This window comes from Mesitornis unicolor, unplaced genomic scaffold (assembly GCF_000695765.1).
Source record: "Mesitornis unicolor isolate BGI_N332 unplaced genomic scaffold, ASM69576v1 scaffold21772, whole genome shotgun sequence".
In the NCBI taxonomy this organism is placed as follows: Eukaryota; Metazoa; Chordata; class Aves; order Mesitornithiformes; family Mesitornithidae; genus Mesitornis; species Mesitornis unicolor.
The window spans coordinates 11,241-32,715 of NW_010167511.1; the positions used below are offsets into that span (position 1 = coordinate 11,241).

General features: G+C 37.8%; 1 protein-coding gene across 1 annotated transcript in view; it reads left to right on the top strand.

The window, feature by feature from the left end:
- The window catches only part of LOC104536177 (putative E3 ubiquitin-protein ligase UNKL), a 48,170-nt gene that overhangs the window by 9,660 nt on the left and 17,035 nt on the right, over nucleotides 1–21,475 (top strand). Inside the window, exons 4-7 of the mRNA XM_010178728.1 lie at nucleotides 1,530–1,665; nucleotides 2,383–2,500; nucleotides 6,532–6,616; nucleotides 12,000–12,169. Coding sequence (XP_010177030.1) covers nucleotides 1,530–1,665; nucleotides 2,383–2,500; nucleotides 6,532–6,616; nucleotides 12,000–12,169 — 509 coding nt within the window. The remainder of the gene's footprint in view (nucleotides 1–1,529; nucleotides 1,666–2,382; nucleotides 2,501–6,531; nucleotides 6,617–11,999; nucleotides 12,170–21,475) is intronic.

A 21,475-nucleotide genomic window follows, 5' to 3' on the forward strand; every position in this document is an offset into this window, starting at 1 on the left:
GAATGAAGTTGAATATTAAACTGAAAACTGGAGCAGCGTATTTAAAATACAACAATGTCTTGAAAGCCTTATATTACATGTCTTAAAGTAAATCCAATTGCCCTAGTTTTCTTAAGGCTTTCAGAGTTGATTCTCATGTTCTTGGTTTAGACTTGATTATTATGTAGCCAAAGATGTTAGTATCAATTGGATATTGTTAGAGCTCTTGCCGAAATTTTACTTTAGAAAAGGCTGTCGGGTACAATTGCTTCCACAAAATTAATGTAGGGACAGTAACATAGGAAAAGGTCCCATGAAGATTTTGTCTTTAAGGAAGTCAAGGGGAGTTAATTGTATGATTCTTCTCCCCTCTATAATTTAAAAATCTACTATAGGGTGAGTTCCAGCCATTTAAGTACTATTAATGTGTAGAGCTTAATTGCCAGCTCTAGATAAAAAATACATTGGATGCTTGATGTAAAAAGTCAGCAAATTTTGCAAACACTTTTATTGCATTCCTTGCATTGTGGCAGGTCAGTGTAACCTAATGTTGTACAGCTTCTGTCAATCCCTGTAAATATGGTGAGATTGCACACAGTTTCCAGGGGATTGAAAATCATCCAGCTATTGATTTCAGCCTTATTTTCTTGAGTCTTTAATGAAATTAGAATAGACTCTGTGTGATACTCTGATTAATAATCCTTGCTATTTGAAAGTACATTGAGACTGTTTCTTCAGCCAGTTTTCCACAAGTTCTACAGGAGGAGTCTTGTTCAGTTGGTTTCTGAGAACGTCTCAGGCTAAAGGGTTTTCTGAAGTCAGGATACATGACATTGCTTCTGTTTTACCTACATCCATTTTCCCACCTTAAGAAGAAGTTAGGTCGATTTGGCATGATTTATTCCTCACAAACCCATGCTTGCCGTGAGCTAAATTGTACTTTCCAATTTATTTACTTGCTCCATTCTTTTTCTGAAGTTTTCTGTTCCTAGACGGAGCCTTGTTTGTCATCTCCTAGTTCCTCCTTCCTGGAACCAAAGATGTAGGCTCAGAGGCAAAGATAGAAAAGAGGCTCTAGAATTTTTCCAGGAAGATTTCACTGGATAGCCTTCACATGAAAGCAGTTTTGGAGAAATAAGGACTGCCAACACTAAACTTAAAGAGAAATCCAGATATAAAATTGTGTATTATTTTATGTCTTTGTCTTACTAAAATAAAAAAAGTATATTCAGGTATTCATTTTCAAAATATTATATGTATATAATGAGAATTTCTGGATAGTTTCTCTACCAGTAGATTGCTAGTGCTTTATTTGTGTACTTTGTTGTGATATTGTTATTGAATATCAAAGCAACAAAGATTGCTTTGCATGTCAATGTGTTAGACTTTTATTTTAAAAAATGCAAGTCAGTCAAAGTTCATAAGAATGGAGGAGTCTGTGTGTTGTATTTTTTTTTTTACAAAAAGCAGTGTGGTACTTAAGCATACTAAAGACACTCTGAATGCAAAAATTAGTTGTTTATTTCTCTTAATTGTTGACCTGTTTACAGACACAAATTTTGTATTAGCTGGCTACAAGACAGAACAATGTACCAAGCCACCCAGACTCTGCCGCCAGGGTTATGCATGTCCACACTATCACAATAGTCGAGATAGAAGACGAAATCCCAGAAAATTCAAATACAGGTACATAAATACATAATAAGAATAGACTTTCTGGTCAGTCAGACAGTTGTAAATGGTTCTTCTGTAGTGCAGTTGGATATTCCTAATGGAATAAAAACAGGTGTTTCCCAAAAGCCTTGGTAGGATATTTTCTGGGGGAAAAACTTCTGTTCAGATTGATCAGACGGTTCTGAAGACAAAAACTGTGAAGCTGCAATGGAAATATCCTTCTTTCTTGTGAATAGAGAAAACAGTTTCTATAATTCTTAGCAAAAATTGCAATCACTAGGTCAAATATTTTTAAAGAAAAGATCCGTTGTGATTTCTGTCTTTTTTTCTGTTTTGTTTTGTTTTGTTTCTTACAATTTTTAATTTCTGAGCAGTATTTTTAGGACCAGAATTTAATGCATCTCCTCTCTTACTTTTCATCATTGCATCATTATGTGAATTTACGTATTTTTCATACACTGTGGTTTCTTCATTGGTTTTGGTGTGTTTGCATGCAGTAATATGAAGTTTAGAATTGGTGGGCTTTTCTTTACACAGTCTCAGGACAGTGAAAAAGTGTCATTAGACGAAAGATAGATATAATCCTACTAGCTCATCTTTCAATCGAAGAGTTTCCAAAAAGTGAGAATTTGCAACTTTGTAGGTCCCAGAATCTAAGATTTTGAGATTTAGTGGGAAGTTGTTTGAGGAAGTAGATACAAACATGCTCTGGACATCACTTTTTTCTAGGTCCGCTCCTTGTCCCAGTGTAAAACATGCAGATGAATGGGGTGAACCTTCAAGGTGTGAAAGCGGGGATAGCTGTCAGTATTGTCATTCTCGTACAGAGCAGCAGTTTCATCCTGAGGTAAGAACTATGTTTCTTCTTATTTTTAGCAATTTCAAATTTATTATCGTTAGCTTATTGATTAAAGGTATTTATGAAAAAAACCCCATGATATTTCATGCAACACTTCCAGCCGCTGAGGTATTTACTTAAGCAAAATAAAAATTGCTTAAAACTAGTTATTTGTACTGCTGTGCTTTTCCCTGATAGGCATTTTTATTGTACTGCTTATGAAAAAGAAATTAATATTCTCTGGATTTCGACAGAAATAAGTGTGTTCTCTTTTTTACCTAACTTCTGGGATTGGTAATGAAGTCACTGTAGTAACTGCTACACAATAACTTGGGACAAATTTCTAATTTAAGTATAGTTTTAAAAGCTTTATTGCAGGTAATTAAAAGAAACCAAATCAGTCAGGAGGAGGCGGAAAGAGCAGAAAACTTTCCTAGTGCCTGAAGTGAGGCACTTCAGAAAAACCAGATGATTTTAGAATCTTCTGTAGGCAAAGTCATTGTAACTTTGTTGGATGCTTGGGCGTAGCAGTGAAATGCTAGGGAAGAGAGCAGTGCCATGCAAATCTGCTGAGATTTAATTCTTACGCAACGCTATGAAAATATGAAATGTGGCAGTTAATGGAAACAAACATGATACTGAAAAGGCATGTTATGCTAGAAGCAGCTTGTACACCATTGGGTATCTGTTTTCATTTTGGGACCTTTGAATGGACACAAAGAATTCACAGCAAAATGTAGTTTCAACACTTAGTAAGGTATATGCAAAGACCATTCAATCAACTGCTAATTTCTCTTCCAACTCTGGATATTATTGAAGGCTTCTCAAGACAATGCTGGGAAAGGAATTCTTAGAATACTGACTCCAGAGTTGTTGCAAGCTTCATATCATACATTCCCTGTCATTTCATTCCCAGTTGACCAGCTTAATCTTTTATATTAAATAGATGTCAGCTCTCTCTACTTTTGAGGTGCTGCTCCCGGATTTCACTGTCCTGATTACTAGAGATTTTACAGTCCAGGTTTATTTCAGATAATCTAATTTCTTCTGTGTCATATTCCAGCCCTTTGCAGTAGTAAAGGTGTCTTTCTGCTTAGTATTGCTACCATATTTTTATTTCTGACAAAGTTATGAATGGAAGTGTTAAAATAAGTCACAAGGCTGAACCTTGTGTTCTGCTCCTAATTTTGTCTGCTGCCTTCCTCTTTCATACCATCCATTGCCATCTCTCCATTAGTCAACTTAACAGCAGATGTGTAACATTGGTCAGAGTCATGTTCTTCATGATTTTGGTTAATGACTCTCACCACATCCTTTATGCAAGTCCTTATTAGAATGACCGCATTTCCATTTTATAGAAGGACCTTTGGTTTATCAGTTATATGAGTTATATGATGAGTCTGCCATGGTGTGCCTTTGCCAGATGTGCTTTTAATTTTATGCCATTTATTTCTGTCTTTAAGCTGGAGGGTGACAGACAGCATAATTAGTGGACGTGCAGGGCCTGAATCAGCTATTTTTGCTCTTCTCAAACATATGGGAGCTATACTTGAAGTACTTCAGTTATATGTGCTAATTATGACATGATGGCTTTATTAAAAGTACTTGCTAACTTATTTGCCAGGTTTCTTTTATAATTCTGATGTAACAGTTACTTGTTTCACTTCCTGTTCCTGAGCTAACTGTGATTTGCTTCCACATCAGCTGTGGTCGCCTCGGTCTTTGTCTGCTTGCCTCCATTAGCTGTGCTACCTTCGTTGTAGTGTTGAACATAATTCCTACTCATAGTCAAGGCAGTTTGGTGGGCATAGTGTTATCACCTCACCTAATTTTAGGTCTAGTATTTAATCTCACAGAAACTAGCAGCATGCCTGCACCAAGGGAGTTTTCATTCAGTGTCATGCCCTGTGATCCCTTCCCTCCTTTGCTTGAGCTCATCCACTTGTGTGGTGAGAATGAAATTCCATACAGCTTTTTTACCTGTCTTGAGGATTCAAAGCATTGATTTTATTCAGTCTGTAGTGAAATAGTCTATTTAATGGTGGTAATTGATTCCCTTCATTCCTCAGTCTACTTATTTGATGTCAGTAACATGAGTTTAGCCTTATTTTTTTAGGTCCTTTAATTTAAGTTACATTAATACTTTATTCAACATTAGCTTCTCTTATTGGCTGTTTTAATGTACTTGCTCTTTACAAAATTCAAATAAAGAATATTGTCATTGCCTCTTGGCTCGGTGACTATTTTTTGAATTAATCTCTCTGTTACCACATTCAAGATTAGGTTGGTTCTATTGTTAATAGTTAGCAGCTGTGTTCTTGTCTGTAACTGGGAAGTTAGTCCTCTGTAAGGATTTAATTCTTTGAGTTTGCTGTCTGTCTTATAACATCAGTGTGTGTCAGTCTTGAGGTGTGAACTTTGCCCCAGTGATATTTTGATATTATCTATGTTATCACTTCTTGTATGTATAGCATTTAACAGAAGGCAGTGCACACCATCTGGGTAGTTCATACGATCAGGAAGGCTATTTTTTGGCTGGGACCTTAAACTAAAACCGAACTTCCAGTTACATCTTCTATTGAAACCATTTTGAAGTCAGCTCTTCTCATTTTTTTTTTCTTGTATCATTGGTATCATGTATACAGCATTATGATAAGTAGAGAACATGAGAGAAAGGAGGTGGTCCAAACTGCATTTCCTACTTCAGGTGTGTTATCCACAAATAGCTTCTTTGGTTTTTTCGGTGTCTGTGGTAGATCCCGGTGAAATTGGTGGAAAGAGCAGTTCCACTGTTTTATTTGTAAAGTGTGTTATTTGAGTGAATATTTGTCTGCAGCATGGATGTTTTGTCACCTTTTCAATGTTCAAGGAAAAATGAATTATTTGTAGAGAGTTAAGCATCGATAGCAATATTGTGATATAGCATTTTATTGTAGTTTCTTGGTTATGCATGAACTAGTAGTGAATGTATCAACTAAATTTTCAGCCTCAATTCAAAATCACTTATAAGAGGGAAATTTATCTAAGATGCTTAAAAATAGCTCTAAAAAAGAGCTTTTGGAACTAGGTGTTGATTTTTTTTTTAACTACATGGTTTAATTTTTCATGTTTGCTCTAAGGCAAGAGTCCAAGGTTAACATTTTTTACACAGCATATGCAAAAGTGCCAAAGAAGTGGCATTCTGAACTAATAATTATTTCTTACTGAGCCATGAATCACTCATCTGACACTGAAAGCCAAAGCCTGCAGTACCAAGGTTTGGGGAACCTAGAAGATCCCTCTGCTAGTTGCCACAGACTTGCAAATCACCAGAATTAATTTTCTAAAGAATCTACCTGATTTTAAATAGGTTCTTAATATCGTTCTAATGTGATAGTATGTCAGCCTCTCCTCCCAGCCTTCTGAGCTCTAGAGATCACCAAGATCCTGGTAGAGCAATAAACCGAATCTGGATCTTATGAGCAACTTGTGTGATCATCACTGTCATGAAGAGCCAGTGTTGCTTCAGTTCTGAGGCACCCAGGAAGGTTGGAGAAAGGCACTTGAATGTTAGGATAATTAGAGTGTTAGAGGTGTCCTAATGAAGAAACTGTGCTGAAAAAAACATACTGGGGTTGTTTTGGGTTTTTTTCTGGCTGTGTAAGCTGCTCAACTACAAACATTTCTCCTGGAAGATTTCTTGAAAGTGGTGTAAATTACTTTGGAAATTTTATTACCTGTATTCTACTTGTTTCTATACAACATAAAAAACCAAAGCAGTTTAAACACTGGTTTTCTAAAATACTATTGTTACTTACTCTTTATTACCATACAGAAGATGGTTAAGATTCTCTTGACTCAGGTTTGCTTTTCGTAAAATTCCGCTTTTCTGTTAGATTTTAAAAAATGAATCATAAGAACTGAGTTTTCTGAGAAAATTGTGTAATACATATTGTTAGCAAATATTCAGAATTTTTCATTTAAAGGTTTTTAAATTTTGTAACTATTTTGTTGTTACACAACAAAGACATTTAGGTTAACCACCCTTCTGTTTTGTTTAGATATATAAATCTACAAAGTGCAATGACATGCGCCAAACAGGTTACTGCCCACGGGGTCCATTTTGTGCGTTTGCACACGTTGAAAGTAAGTAAGAGAACTGTTATTTTGTATCGGTGATCATAAAAGTGAACCATCATTTTTAAGCATCAGTAACAGAAGTAACTTAACTTCATTAATTTTAATGCATGGATGATTTTTGATGTCACTTGGTTTTGGAAATTTATTCCATGTTTTCTAATACTGTACATTGCTGTGAGAACTTGCTGCATTTGCATCAAATATGTATCAGCAGTGAAACAGAATGTGCTTTTCTTTACAAATGCAGCTTGTCCCTGTAACTTTTTGAGCTTGATTTGGCAATTTTCTACACACATACTTGACTTTCTGAAGTATATTAACTGTCCTACTGAAACCAATAGTAAACTTCTCAGGTAAAAGATAAATGTGCTTGCAAATATTTGCAGAACTGAGGCCTTAGCCTCGTTCCCCCATAGCCTACTTACATCTTCACTTCACTCAAGCTGTCATATACAGAAAAAGCGAAGAGGGACCTTTATTTTTCCAAGAGGGCGCTTATTTCTTCGGTATGCATCTACACAGGTGAATTCTGGGTGTGCATCATCATATTCTTTTTAATAGTAGTATCAACTTGGGTAACCCTTACATTCTTCCTGCACTCCAGAATGTGAAGTGTGCAGTTGCTGCAGTTCGTGGTCTCTTTTCAGTTATGATGCAAGGCAGAACTTGAAGCGTTTCTATGTAACTACTTTCTTAGAGGTGACAGATTTTTCTTTTTTGATTATGTTGTTTTTGTTTGATTATGTTATCAGTAAAACCTCATATTTGTCCTTCAAGAAGAAAACAAAAAATAAAAGGTCTGCTCCTATCTCACTTTTTGCTTTCAGCTTCTAGAGCCGGAAGGAGGGATGAGAGACCCTACCAATTTTGGAAAGGTCCAAAATTCTGCGCTTCAGCAGTACTTATCTTACAATTCTGTGATGATAAGTAGTGGCAGTCTCCTCTCTCTGTCTGACCTGTCCAGGCAAATGTGGTGCTCTGTACAACCACTGATTGTGCCATTTGCTTACCTAAAAGACTTCTGGTGAATAGTCATTCTTGCTGCCCACAGCTCTTGTTTCTGAGAATCTGGTATGGTCAACTTGTCTTTTAACTTCTGTGGGTTGGTCAGTTTTACTTTTCCTTGGTTTTGGTACTCTAAGAAGAAGAAGGCTAAGTAACCTCCTGTGTTTTTTTTCAAGAAACCCATTATTCTAAGACCTAGAAATTCTTTAAAATTTTGTGGCAATGAAGTCAGTATTGACTGTTTCTTCACATCAGAAGTAGCTCACTGTCTTTGTTTTGCTGCCATTGGGGCTATCTCCTAAATCAGGTCCTTCGCTGTTTCCCAGTGTTTGCAAGTACTTCTTTGACTCAGGAAAGTTTGAACGTACACATTTTGTTACAAGAGTAATTTATGGCACAGGGTTTACTGTTCTGTTTATCTGATAGAATTTTTTTCTTTCCTGAAACAGCTATAAGAGTATGGTTTAAACAAATTCACTGCATACATGCAGCATGGTAGAATTGTGACATGCTACAAAGCTCCTGTGGGAGAGGACTACGTTTCCTCTGTTTTCTTCCTTAAAGCATACTGATTGCTCTTTCCCTTCTTGTCTCTCCAGCATGGAGACTGTGCAGGGTAAACTCAGCAGAGCTCTTTGAAACGGAAGTTCTTTTGAGACCCCATCACAATCTACTTCTGGGTTATCTTTATCATTAGTATCTTTAACAGTACAGTTGATGCTTGATTCCTATGAGAGGAATCATTCTCGCAGGAATCTGTCATTTACAATAAACAAGATTTCCATCTCCAGGGAAAAGTTAAGCGTTGTCCAGGCTAAAGATAAAGAGGCTGGAGGAAAGTCCAAACTTGACAATTTGCTGATGTCATTCTCCCTAAGGGATATCTTTCTAATCTGTTGCTAATCTTTCTACCCCAGTCGTGTTTTGTCTTCTACTCTGTAGGATAAATTCTTGTACTCCTTAAAAATCTCCAGAACTCAGAGAGAGTTCCTGAGACTTTGAACATGTTAACAATGCTAATTGAGAAACAGCAGCTTAATTTTTTCCATGTAGTTGCATTAGACAGAATTTTACATCAATCAGAAGGGACATACGGCTCAATCAGAATGCTCTGAAACTCTTTGGCTTGCATCGTCTGGAATGAAGACTGTGTAAGCAGGAAATCTCAACAAATGAACATGAAGTCTTGCAGCAGTACCCATCCCCTATCTGTGGTAGTCTGAATAGTCTATCAGAAGTTAGATATTTGGTTACTATCAGCAAGTTCAGTTTAGCAACTCTGATCTTCCACCTCCTATCTTTGTGGAATAAAATGGTTTCTGTCCCTTCCGTATTAGGGAAGGGAGAGAGAATGGTTTCAGAGCTGTAGATCTTATCATCAGTACAAAAAGCATGAAACTCTTGGTTCATTGGTCTCTTTGAATCACAAATTAGAGTGTTCTCCACCTAACTTCAGTGAAGTCCTAGCTGTGTGGAATGGGTAGAGGAAGATTTCCCATCATTCATACATGTATCTCAGCAATTTTTATAATTCCGTGTGAAATAATCTGTGGAAGCACAGATTCTCTATAATAACGTTCTTGGTCTTCCCTCAGTGACTTCCTCAGAACTAGCTGACTCTTTTTTCCTTTTTCTCACTCATTTGTGAAGATCGTGAGGAATATTGCTATTCCTCCAAGACTGCTTTTTACTTGAGGCCCTGGTTGCAGACAGTATTGTCTTATAAATATCACTATTTTTTTTTTCGCCCCCACTGACTAAAGCCCTAGGTCCAGTGTAGTCCCAAAGATGCTTTATGATGACAGGAGGGAGGGCATCTGATCCTGAAAAGTGGAGAAGTAGTGGGATCTGACATATGTCCTTGACATCCTTTGCAAAACAGAAAATAGCTAGGGTACGTTGTGACACTTCAGTAATGGGCTGTTTTGAAATCATGAACACCTCTCTGTGGCACTCATTTGTCCACTGACTGCCTGACTACAACTGGCACCTTAAAAAAAATAAGAGTTTTTTTGAAAGAGAAACACGAGCAGACTGAAATTCTATTGGCAAGAATTTGGAAACACTTCAAGGAACACACCTCGTGTATAACAGCTTCCGTTACTGAAGGCATTTGCTTCAGATTGTTCATCCATGACTGTTCTCTTCTATCGGTGCCAAGATTGCAATAATGACAAAACTTACTTCTGACTTCATGAAAGATGGGATGATTCCCCAGGCCAGGTCTAGCCTGACCATGGTAACTCTTGTACTCATAATACCAAAGCCTTGTTAGTGCAAATTTTAAGGAGTCTATATAGATGAAAAGGTTGTATCTCATAGACAGTACAACCTTACTTCTGCATAACATCCTAGGCTACTGATAGGTAATCGCTGAAGCACCGCCGCACTGGCATTAGATAGTTGAAGTTCTTTTTGAGGTCTCTATTCTAATTCCTGTGAGCTTCAGTGGTTGCGATGAGATGGGCCACCACATGAGACTGTTGCTTCTCTGTCAGTTGCAGCCTCCTACAACAGCTATAGGTGTTTGAGAAAATATGGTTAGACTGGGGGAGGCTCACGTCGTAACTTCTGTGCAGCTGGCCACAAACTGTGATGTTCACTCTTGGAAGAAATGAGGATGATGTAGAAGGACACATTCTGGATTTAATGTGTCTGTTTGACTTACTTGCTGTTAATAAGCAGAATAGCAAAAACTAATCATGCTATTCTTCCTAAATACCTTGGGAAGAGAAAGGAGGGGTTATTTCTCTTTGAAATGTTTGGAAAGCAGTCTTATACTACTCTTTTAGGGTGGTAGGACTGCTTACACTCATTTGTAGAATATTGGATGAGTACATGGTTGTGTCAGGGAAAAAAGGGCTTATGAAGCTTTAAGAGCAAGTGTGAATCAGTGCTTTTCCTATGATAGCGCGAGGGTTGACTGGATGTAAGGTGGCTGACTGGACTTGCTCTGGGCAAGCAGCTGTACAATGAGATGATGTGTAGTGAAAGTGAGAGTAAGTTACTGAAAGTCAGCACATCTGCTTCTGTCTTCCCAACTGTTCTTTGCACACTCATTCTGTAGGAAGAACAGCAGGGGTCCAGTGACATCATATTTTCAATCCCCATGGTTTCTTTTTCCCTTTTTTTTGGGGGGGGGCGGGTGTGGGTAGAGGTGTGGCTGGCCCGGGCTCGTGTGTATACTGGTACTTACTAGTAGCTTTTCCCTTTTTTTTTGTGAGCCACATCCCTGTTTTTGTAATTTATACAACAGTGGAAATATTTGGTAAAGCATTGCACCATATAGTAAGAAGGCCATGGAGTTGTGAAAAATCAAATGCTAGGTAGAAAAAACCTGCATCATTAGAAACAGTCTTCAGTTATGCTATGTCCACTGAAGAGACGTGTCTTTGTATCTCATACTCATTCTGCTTCCTACTATGGCTTGTACTTTTGTACGCTCTATCAGAGCTACTTATTGTTTCTACTAGAGAGAAGTGTTTAAATTTTATTTTTTACTCTAGTTTATCATGACATTTTCAGAAATGCAGTAGTGGCTAGAGATGAAAAAAATTCTGCTGTACCTGTAGAATTTCTTAAGAGATTTTTGTTTTCAGTCCTGACTTCCTTACTTTGATGTCTTTTGTGCACGAATTATAAGGTGAAGAATGTTACTAACTGTAATTGCTTACTAAAATAAACATTTTTGTTAACTCATCATTTGCCTGTAAAACTGGAAGCCTAAATCTCTTTAATGTATTGCACATTTAAAGAATCAGATATCTAAGATGTTTAATAGTTTAACAAAGTAGCCTTTGGGGAATTGTGAAGTAGTTGCTCAGTCACCTTGATTTGAATTTTCTGGTATGAAAATTAACAAGTCATTGGTCACAATTTACATTCAAGTTAATAATGATTTTTTTCAAAGGTTATTGTTTCTTTTTAAGTTAAATAGTACAGGTCCCATATTCTCTTCAAATTGTTTATGATTAAGTTAGTTGGTTCTAGACTGGAAAAAGAAAACAAAGAACCCTACAATTATGATGCCATTGTTCTCTTTCCAGTCAGGAGTTCTAAAAATGTTGTTTTTAAACCCTGGTGTGATAGAGATTCTGGAAAATGAAGCAAAATCTGGAATACTTTAAGTATATGAATTTAGATCTACGTCCTACCTATTTTTGGTGGAGCAAGTAAATAAGAGTATCACATTTTTTAGTAGCCACAGATACATAATGGTGAATTATATTATTCTTACCTTGACTTTAAGCTTATATTTAAAGAAAAAGAGAGAGATTTCTTGTGTGTGATTGATGTTTCCATGTGACAGGTGCTGTTTTTGGTACTAGGTATGTAATTGTTAAATTCACACAGCTAAGTATCAAATCTGTGTGTAATTTGTTGGGGATTCCTTCAACAGAGGACACCATGAATGTAGTCATACTGCAAACTGGTTGTCAATCAAAGCCAGGCGCTCACCTGTTTTCAACAGACAGCGTAGGAATTGCAAATGAATGGATCAGCAGTCTTAACTCCACAAACAGCATTACAAATAGCAGTGGGCAGTCTGGAAATGTAAGTGTATATAATTCTGGAAAAGTTACTAATATTACTGTGCCAATATACAATGTTTATTTTACTTCTTAAACGTTTGCTTTTTATTTCTTTGTGCTTCAGCGTAAGAGAAAAAAACCACAGCTATAGTAAATGTCAGGCAGTAATATTTAAGTGGTACTGTGAGCCCAAATGGAGTGTCTGCCCTTGGCAACTGATTTAACTATGTGTTACTTGTGTTTTCTCTTCTTGTTTTTTTGTCTTTAGATGCAGTCTTGTGAATGCTACAGTCAGGAATATCACTGTTAATCAAATATGCAAGTACAGGACAGCTTAATTTACATATGTCTCTTTTTTCTATAGGAAAAGTTTCATTCTTGGAAGATCTTGCCTGATTCCAGCTCTCTTTTATGCCCTAATTTGTTAACACTAGGAATGAATTGATGTCCTACCTGAACATGCTTTATACTTAAAGCTTCTTACAGTGGTGTACTACAGGCAGTGTGTTTGGTAGTAGGGAGTTTTTTGATTACAAGGGTGATAAATTTAGTTTATATTAACAAATTTTATTAGTTAAGGATGGAGGAAAGGAAGGAGAGAGATATATTGCAGAGCTTTTATTTCCTTTTAGTATCAGTTGGAATAGATCCTTTTGTTAGGTTTTATGTTTGTTGCAAAATAATATATAAAGATATTGACATCTCTCTTGTTTCTTCCTGACTTGCAGTTTCCTAACTCATTTGCAGTGCAGAGTCAAAAGTACATACACATTTTTTTCCCAGAATTTTCACTTCTAGCTTTCCAGCACTGTTGATCTATCCTACTTGATTAGAAACCAGATAAAAGGACATATTTTAAGTAATGTTTAAAAGCAGTTGCCAATAAATAGTGCAGCTATTGAAGCTACTGAGTTTCTTTCATGTAGCTTCATACATTTCTGTCTTGTAGATTGAGAGCATGATACCAGTGTGCCTACATTATATCTTGGGTTCCCAGTGCAGAAGTTTGCTTCTGTATGTGGAGGGTTCTGAGATGTAGCCTGCCTTTTTATTTAGGAAGCTGATTTTGTTGTTGCTGAGGTTCTGGAGCTTTCAGGAGAGACCCATAAAAGCATCTCTTCTTGCAGAAGCTTCTTAGCCTTTCATGAATTACTTAGGTGCAGCTGAAAACACTAACTATTCCAATATGCTTTCCAGCTATGGGGAATCTTCTTTCACATAGGTGCATTTTTCTGTCAGTCATTAGGAGTCTGATGAACATTGTATGCATTTTTCATTCCATGCTCAGTGAGTCTCTGTACTGCTGTTTAAGTGTGAAAATGGAAAAATTGACCCTACTCCCTTCCCTGTACTTTCTACTTGAAATTTTATTGCAAGTGGCCATCTTTTTTTCTGATGTCTGGCAAAATGTTCTCTTTTTCTTTCACTTGACTACTTACGTCACTGTTCGATGCACTTCCACTATTGTTTTTCTGAATACTCAGTTTCTGATTTTTCATTAGTAGATTTGCCTTCTGTTTTTCCATGTTGAATTCTTGAATTTTGTTGCTCACTCACTTTCACCTTCTCCATCTGCTGTAAACTGCTTAATTTTAGAACTGAAGTAGTCAGTCTGTCCCACCCTCCACCTCATTTTCTGTATCCCAGCAACTTAAATTCGTGGTTTGTGTTTTTCTCTCAGTTCCAATAAGCTATGTGTCTTCTTGTCCTCTCCTTTGTCTTTGTTCTCATCACTGTCAGACACTGGCTCTGAAGAAACTTAATTATAGTCGTTTTAATCGTGATGAAATTAGACTTTGTGTCTTCAAAACAAATCTCCCTGTTAATCTTCCTAAAGTTCTTTCACATATCCTGGTGTAGTGTGCTGGGAGAGTATCTTACTGTTTTATTTTCTTCTAGAGGAAAAGGATGATGTAGTACTTGAGAGACCTAAACTCAGTTCTCTGCTGAATTACAAAATTCCTCTTTGACTGTAAACAAGTTGCCTAGGTTCCCATTTCTAGACTGTGATAATACTATTGCTCTATCTATAAATGTTATTGGAAGAATGAGTCCATTAAGATTCTGTATGATCTAGGTTGATAGCGAGGGAGGCTCTGTAACTCTTAAATATCTACCTTCTTTTCTCACCTATAATGTATTCTTATGTCTTCATCTAAGTTGCCTTATCAGTTGGACTGTCATCAGTCATTCCTCTGCAGTTTCTTTCCTTAACATTTCAGAACCTACTTCTCAGACCTTTTTGATAAGCATGAGTTCGGTTTCCATGGTGAGCTTCTCCGTTTATGGTTCTTCACCTCCGTGTTCTGCCTCCTGGTTTGAAGCATCTGACTTTACACTTTTGTCAGTTCCCTCAACTGATCTTTGATAGTACTGTTTTTCTCCAGTCTGTCTTTGCAATTCTCTTTGCTTTCTACTCCACCAGTTGTATCATCTAAACGTGCATAACCTCCACAACACGGTTTACCCAATGTGGTATAGTATTTCCCGTGATTGTAATTTTTCATTACAATTGGTACTACTTGTTTCTCCACACTTGCCATCACCTCTTCTCTTTCCTTTTGTTGTGTTGCTCTAGCAAGTCCTAGATTGGCTTTCTTGGCATAGTCATTTTTTTCTCATATTGTATCAGAGCTGTGAAGTGCCTTAAGTAAGATTCAGTCTTTGTATGCATTGTAGCAACAAACTCACTGATCCTTTTTCCAGTCCTATGTGTCTCCTGTAGGAGCGGCATTTACTCCAGCAACTTTTACTTCAGCTCTTACTGCTTCTTCTTAACCATGACTACTCTTTTGTGCTCTTTTCAGTGTCATCTGATTGCCAGGAGGAACACTCTTACTTACTCATTCTCCTACTGCTCCTTTTTTAATGACATAAATTTCTTTTCTTTCACTCTTCATTTAACTTGAAGAGGGTCCTCGTTACCGTTTCTTCCGTTGCACTGGTGAAATGCACGTATTTGAACTCCTTGGTTATGGGAAATGGTAGTAGACTTGGTTTCTTGAATATTTCTGTGCATACAAGTCTTTAAATAGCTTGATCCGTGTTTCAGATACGTTGCTTGCACTGTTTAAACTTTGGTGCTCTACTTGGTTAATGAAGTTGGTTGTGTTCCCGCTTCACATTTATTTGTATTTTCATTACTCCTTGCATATCCTTCCACAAATCTTTAGCTATATAATATTTCATCATCCAATATAGTGTGCACCCCTTTTCCTCAGTCACTTTTGCTATCTACCCCATTCCTCAGGCACCTTTGCCAAAATAATCTCTCTTTGGCAGAGAGATGACAAATAATCTCTCAGTCTCTACATCCCATACATAAGCATCACTCTCAGCCATAAGCTTCTTCCTCACCTGAATTTCATCCCTTCATTTCAACTGTTCTCAGTTATATCCTGCAAATTTGTTGCAACTTAACATACCCAAATGGTCTTCTCCTGTGTCTTGTTTTTCCTCTTAGTGCCATGAGCGTTGGATTAACCAGGCTGTCTCTGTGTGTGCAACCATAGTCATAGCTGCTACTTTATGTGCTTTCTCTAGCTGATTCATTAGCTTTCCAATGTCATTATATCAATACAAAAAGTATATTCTTTTGAGCAGCTGTTCAGCTGAAAAATGTCAAAAATCTTACCCCCTCCTTAAAACACACTCAGCTGATGCTTTAGGATTATACTGCTGATCATCTCCGCACATTAGGTCTCTTTGTTACTGGTACCTGACTGCACCATACCCAAGTTAAGTGATGATACAGAGCAAAAGCCTAGCTATGTGATAAGGTTTGTAAATATTGTTCAAGTTTGTGGCATTGCAAAATTAATAGGAAAACTTGCTATCTAGTCTGGAGATGAAATAGGAGCTATATCAAAGATTAATGGTGTTTATAAATTATAGAATATTTATGTTAGTCCTTCTAAGCTCAGAGCAATAAATCATAGTTTCCTTCTGAGGAGTAAAAGGGTAGAAATGTTGGCCATGATGTATTTAAAAGACTGAATATTTGCATAGGGTATATGTTGATCACAATGGATGAAGATAGGATAACCAGCACCATCTTTGTTTTATCAAGTTTATCAAAGATGTGTCACACATTCTTGTCACACCTTCAAGTTACTTGGTCACACATTCAAGTTAACACGTTTAAGAAGTCAGCACCTGTCAGCTCAGTTGCAGTAAAGATTGTATGCCTTCATAGCTCATCCTGATTGCAGACTCAGTGCTAACATTCTACTGCCTTCGTTAAGCCTCAAGGCCTCAAGTTGTCTGTTGTACTTCAACAGTTGTTCTGTTTTACTCAACTAAGACAACGTGACCGTGTGCACACGATCAGTTACTGCACTTGTTTGGGAAAAAATAGTTTATTGAACTGTGGTAATGCAACTGAGTTTGATAATCAAAGATTGAACAGTGGTGATGAATCATGCTTTCTGTACTGTGGAATTAGTGTTCTGAGACAGTAAGGGATGTAAGAAGGAAATAAGTTACTTGAGAGCAAAATTAGTTTTTCAGTTTAGTTAAAAATATCTATACGCTTTGTCTTCCTGTCGTCTTCTCCACCCCTCACAAATGTAGGTAGCATACCGGTGCATTTAAAGCCACAAAATATAACGCAAATAAACTCGAGAAGCTGCTATTTTCATAGGAAATATAACTAGTTTTATAGGTATATGTTTCCTTGTTTTCTTTGTAGAGGTTCAACTGTAAGCAAACGTTCAGGCGTCCTCCTATAAGCAAAGATGCGAAATTGAAAAAGTTGTTCTTTTGTAACTGTCAAAATGAGAGGTAATCTGAAATGTATCCAACTGCAGTGTTTAGTTAAGCTTAAAAATAAATTTTGGAGATTCACAGCTGAGCCTCTGTGAAGTAAGGAATGTTACCAAGAACTAGTCTTTAATTAAACTGTGTCCTTCCTGTGCTTATACCTTCGACTACACAGCACAGCAGATTTCCATTTTTAGGAGGGACTCATTCCCTGAAGTGTAATTAAATATGTTGGGCCTCTTTATTCCACATTCAGGAAGTCAGATGCCACAGATCTTAAGTTACATTTGTAGAACAGTTTCCAAAGATCATGTTGAAGGCTTTCTTGAGAGTTGAGGCAACTGTATGAATTCTAGTTTCTATTGTTTATTCTTCTGTCTTAATAAAGATGTATTATTAGTGCTGAGGACACTGCTGTTCATGGCAACACTGATACCAAAAAATAGATTCTGCAGCAACAAGGAAGAAAGCAAGCATTGAAGTTTCCCTTCCCGTCCTCTTGTACTCTCTTTGTCTCTAATACTAGTACCACACTCATTTTATCTTAGTACTGACATTTGACTTCATGTTAACTGTGAATCACAAGTCCCTAGATACAAAATAGATAGTTGCTCGCCATCTTGGTGTCACTACTGCACTAAGTTGTATGTCTGTTTCTAGTGATAGGTTTCTTGACATTTCTCAGATATTCCTTGTATCTTACTCTGTGCAAAGACCATGAGACAGGAGAGATACAGGAGCAGTGGTCTTGCAGTTGTAGTGTAGCAAGACATAAGGGATGAACAAATATTTGAGAATACAGTATTTCTTGTCATGCGAGTGGCAGTGTAACTTATCATGGTTTCTCTATGGAGTCCACCTAGCTTTGAGTTGTAGAGGAGATGCAACATACAAGCTTGGGTGAAAAGGAAGAGGATCGTGATCAATGTTGACATTCTGGGCCAGGGCATCTCCACCAGACCTGGAAGAGTCTCTCACAGAGGGAAGGGAGGTGGTCCAAAAAATCCTCCATTTACTTCCTCTGTCTCAAGAATTATCTTTGATGACCATTGATAACAACCAGGATTGGGTATTCTCCTTAAATATCATCTCCTCTTGCCCCTTTGGTAACAGTCTGGGTCTAACCCAACAGGGCATTTCTTATATTCTTATTAGGGGGTGATAAACATACAGTATAGAAGCAGACAGGTGATAGAATCATAGAATCATATCGGTTGGAAAAGACTTTTAAGCCATCAAGTCCAACCATAAACCTAACACTGCCAAATCCACTCTTAAACTGTGTCCCTAAGCACATTATCCATACGTCTTTTAAATACCTCCAGGGATGGTGACTTCACCACTACCCTGGGCAGTCTATTCCAATCCTTTACATCCTTTTGGTGAATAAATTTTTCCTAATATCCAATCTAAACCTCCCCTTGAGCAACTTGAGGCCATTTCCTCTCATCTTGCCATTTGTTGCTTGGGAAATGAGGCTGATCCCCACCTCACTACAGCTTCCTTTCTCCATATTAAGCAACTGCAGTTCCCTCAGCCACTCCTCGTAGAACTTGTTCTCCAGACCCTTCACCAGCTTTGTTGCCTTTCCTTGGATGCACTCTACCCCCTCGATGGTTTTTTTTGACATGAGAGACCCAAAACTGAACCCAGTATTCAAGGTACAGCCTCACCAGTGAGGGGCTGGAGCCCCTTTCCTATGAAGACAGGCTGAAAGAGTGGAGGTTGTTCAGCCTGGAGAAGAGAAGGCTCTGGGGAGACCTTGCAGTGGCCTTCCAGCACCTGAAGGGGCTACAGGAAAAATGAGACTTTATCAGGGACTGTAGTGATAGGAGGAGGGGTGGCAGTTTTATCCTGAAAGAGGGTAGATTTAGATGAGATATTAGGAAGAACTTCTTTGCTGTGAGGGTGGTGAGGCCCTGGCCCAGGTTGCCCAGAGAAGCTGTGGGTGCCCCCTCCCTGGAAGTGTTTAAGGCCAGGTTGGACGGGGCTTTGAGCAGCCTGGGGTGGGAGGGGGCTTTGAGCAGCCTGGGCTGGTGGGAGGTGTCCCTGCCTATGGCAGGGGTTGGAACAAGATGATCTTCTGAGGTCCTTTCCAATGCAAACCATTCTGTGGTTCTATGATTCTGTTTCTTTTATTCTATTATTTTCTTTTCCTTCTTTATTTGCATGAGTTCCTTGTATTTTCTTTGCAAGGTGAGTCACACAGAATTAACTTTTCTGAAAAATACAGAGAGAAAGTAGAGGCTCTCTCTGTCTGTTGTTATCCTAGTGAACTCTCTGGAGATTAAGACCAAAAGCCTAAACGTTAATGTAATCAGATAATGCTACCTACATCTTAGGGTGTTGAGTGATTATTTTAGTTTAGTTTTTCAGAGCAAAACTACACAAAATTGTACTGTAAGCCCTTCATGCTTATGGCTCTCTCTATATATAGATCTGTGTGACCTAGTCTAGGTGATCCTGCTCTGGCAGGGGGTTTGGACTAGATGATCTTTCGAGGTCCCTTCCAACTCCTAATATTCTGTGATTCTGTGATTTTGTGTCACCACTGATACCTGCTGTAACCAGAAGGATCATGAGTGGCACCTTATGCTCTTATCTAATGGTCTGCATACCTGGTACTGTCTGACCTTGACCGACACCTCTGTACATCAAGCCCAGTGTTTCTGGGTGAACAAGGGCATTATTCCCCACTTATGGCTCTGTTGTTTGCAGGTAGCCCTCCAGGACAAGTAATCCATAACAGCTATCTTCCTTCCTCCCTCTTCTGGTGATCTTCACAAGGTCACATTGTAGGGGAGCAACCATGATGTACATCTTCCTGTGTTGGTAAAATAAACAATATTGCCTGCCTAGGTGAAAGAGTGGATGTGAAATATGCATCTGAGAAACATTTTATGCAGATTAGGGAGCTCATCCTTTAACTGAGTCAGTAGCTTTGCTAAGTTCATATCTTACTTTGGGTGTTAGTCTGCCTTTGCTGTCTAGTCATTTTATCTTTCTTAAATATTTGTCTGCTGCATTAGGCAGGCTTGTGCTGCCAGCAGTATGTATTAAAGTGTACTTAAAAGATGTAACTATGTTATTCATTAAAAGTTTTCAGATCTTCTGGTATGGAACTGAATACTTTAACACCTTGTTATTGACAAAAAAAAATATTTTCATTTCACTGAAGAGCAGTTTTTGGTGTTTTGTTTTGTTTTGTTTTTTATTTCCTGGCAGCATTTTTTTCTCCCTAGTATAAAGAAAGGATTTCAGTATTTTAGAGCTGAAAAAATCTGCAAACTTAGCGTTGTCATGCTCAGGGACAATGCTCGATTTTGGATTTAGAGTAAGTGGTGTCACAGAGAGAAACATTGCATGTTGTAATGACTTGTAGTTAAGACATGAATTCTTCAGCCTTTGACTTCAGAAGGAATTTTGAGTAAAACTTGGCTATCAGTTGAATTGTTTTTGCTGCGGTGCCCGCTTTTCTCCTTTTGTCAGCTCTCGGGGTATATGTACATTTCAGACTGTTGTGTAGAGAAGCTGTCTTTGGATTTCAGAAGCAATCAGATTACAGAACTACACACAGATAATCTTTTCTGTAGAGACAGGAATGGATGAATGCGTAAGTAATAATCTTCAGCGAGCATAGGGTTTGCATTCATTGGAGATAGTTTTTATTCTGTCCAGGGTTAAGACCCCATATAGGTCCATGTCTGTCCTCTACCTGATTTACAGGAATTTCATCTGAAGTTCCTGCTACTCAGGAGACGTATTTTGAGGTTATACTATGCTGGGGAGAGAGATGTCTCCTGTTAAAATCCTGATTTGCTTAAAATACTTGTGCGTTCTTTGGAGCATAGAGTAAAATTTAAGGCTTCGGGTTAACCGTAAGTTGAGAGTATAACAGTAAACTATATAGTTATTCTCACTTAGGCTGTCCAGTTCAGTGCGTATTTTGTATTTAAACAGACCAAAACAACTTTGGCAGCATTTCACTCCATTATTGTATTGACTAGCTCAGTTCCTTGAGAGCTGGCAGATTCTGTCCTGAAACAAGCACAGAAGGGATTGAAATGTGTATGGTCCCCGAGTGTTCTCACCGCTGGGCTGCTAGGCATAAATGTAGGATGCCACTATTTCCATACTGCCTTTCTGAGTCTAGTTAGAAATGTAGTTTAAGAAAGTGGAATAGTTTACTTTAGAAATGTAGAAACAAGCCATGCACACAAGTCCGCTCAAGCATATTATTGTAGGATGTTGACACCTGAGTCCATAAATTTCAGGTTGATCGGAATTGTACTTTTAGCAAAAAAAATGTCCAGACGTATTTACAGATTGTACCTTCAGCTCAGGGCTTTTACTTTAGAAGTTTAAATCTCTCTGGAAAATTTACCGTAGAACTAAAAAATATAAATTCAGCAATGCTTTTAAATATTAAAATTTTAATTTCTTAATTAATAAACATTTTAATATTTAAGAATCTCAGAAGACAGCCTTTTGAAATGTACAAACAAGCATTGAGGTGGTTTTTGCCAAGATTCTACGTATCTTTTTCTTTTTGATGCTTGGCTTGATC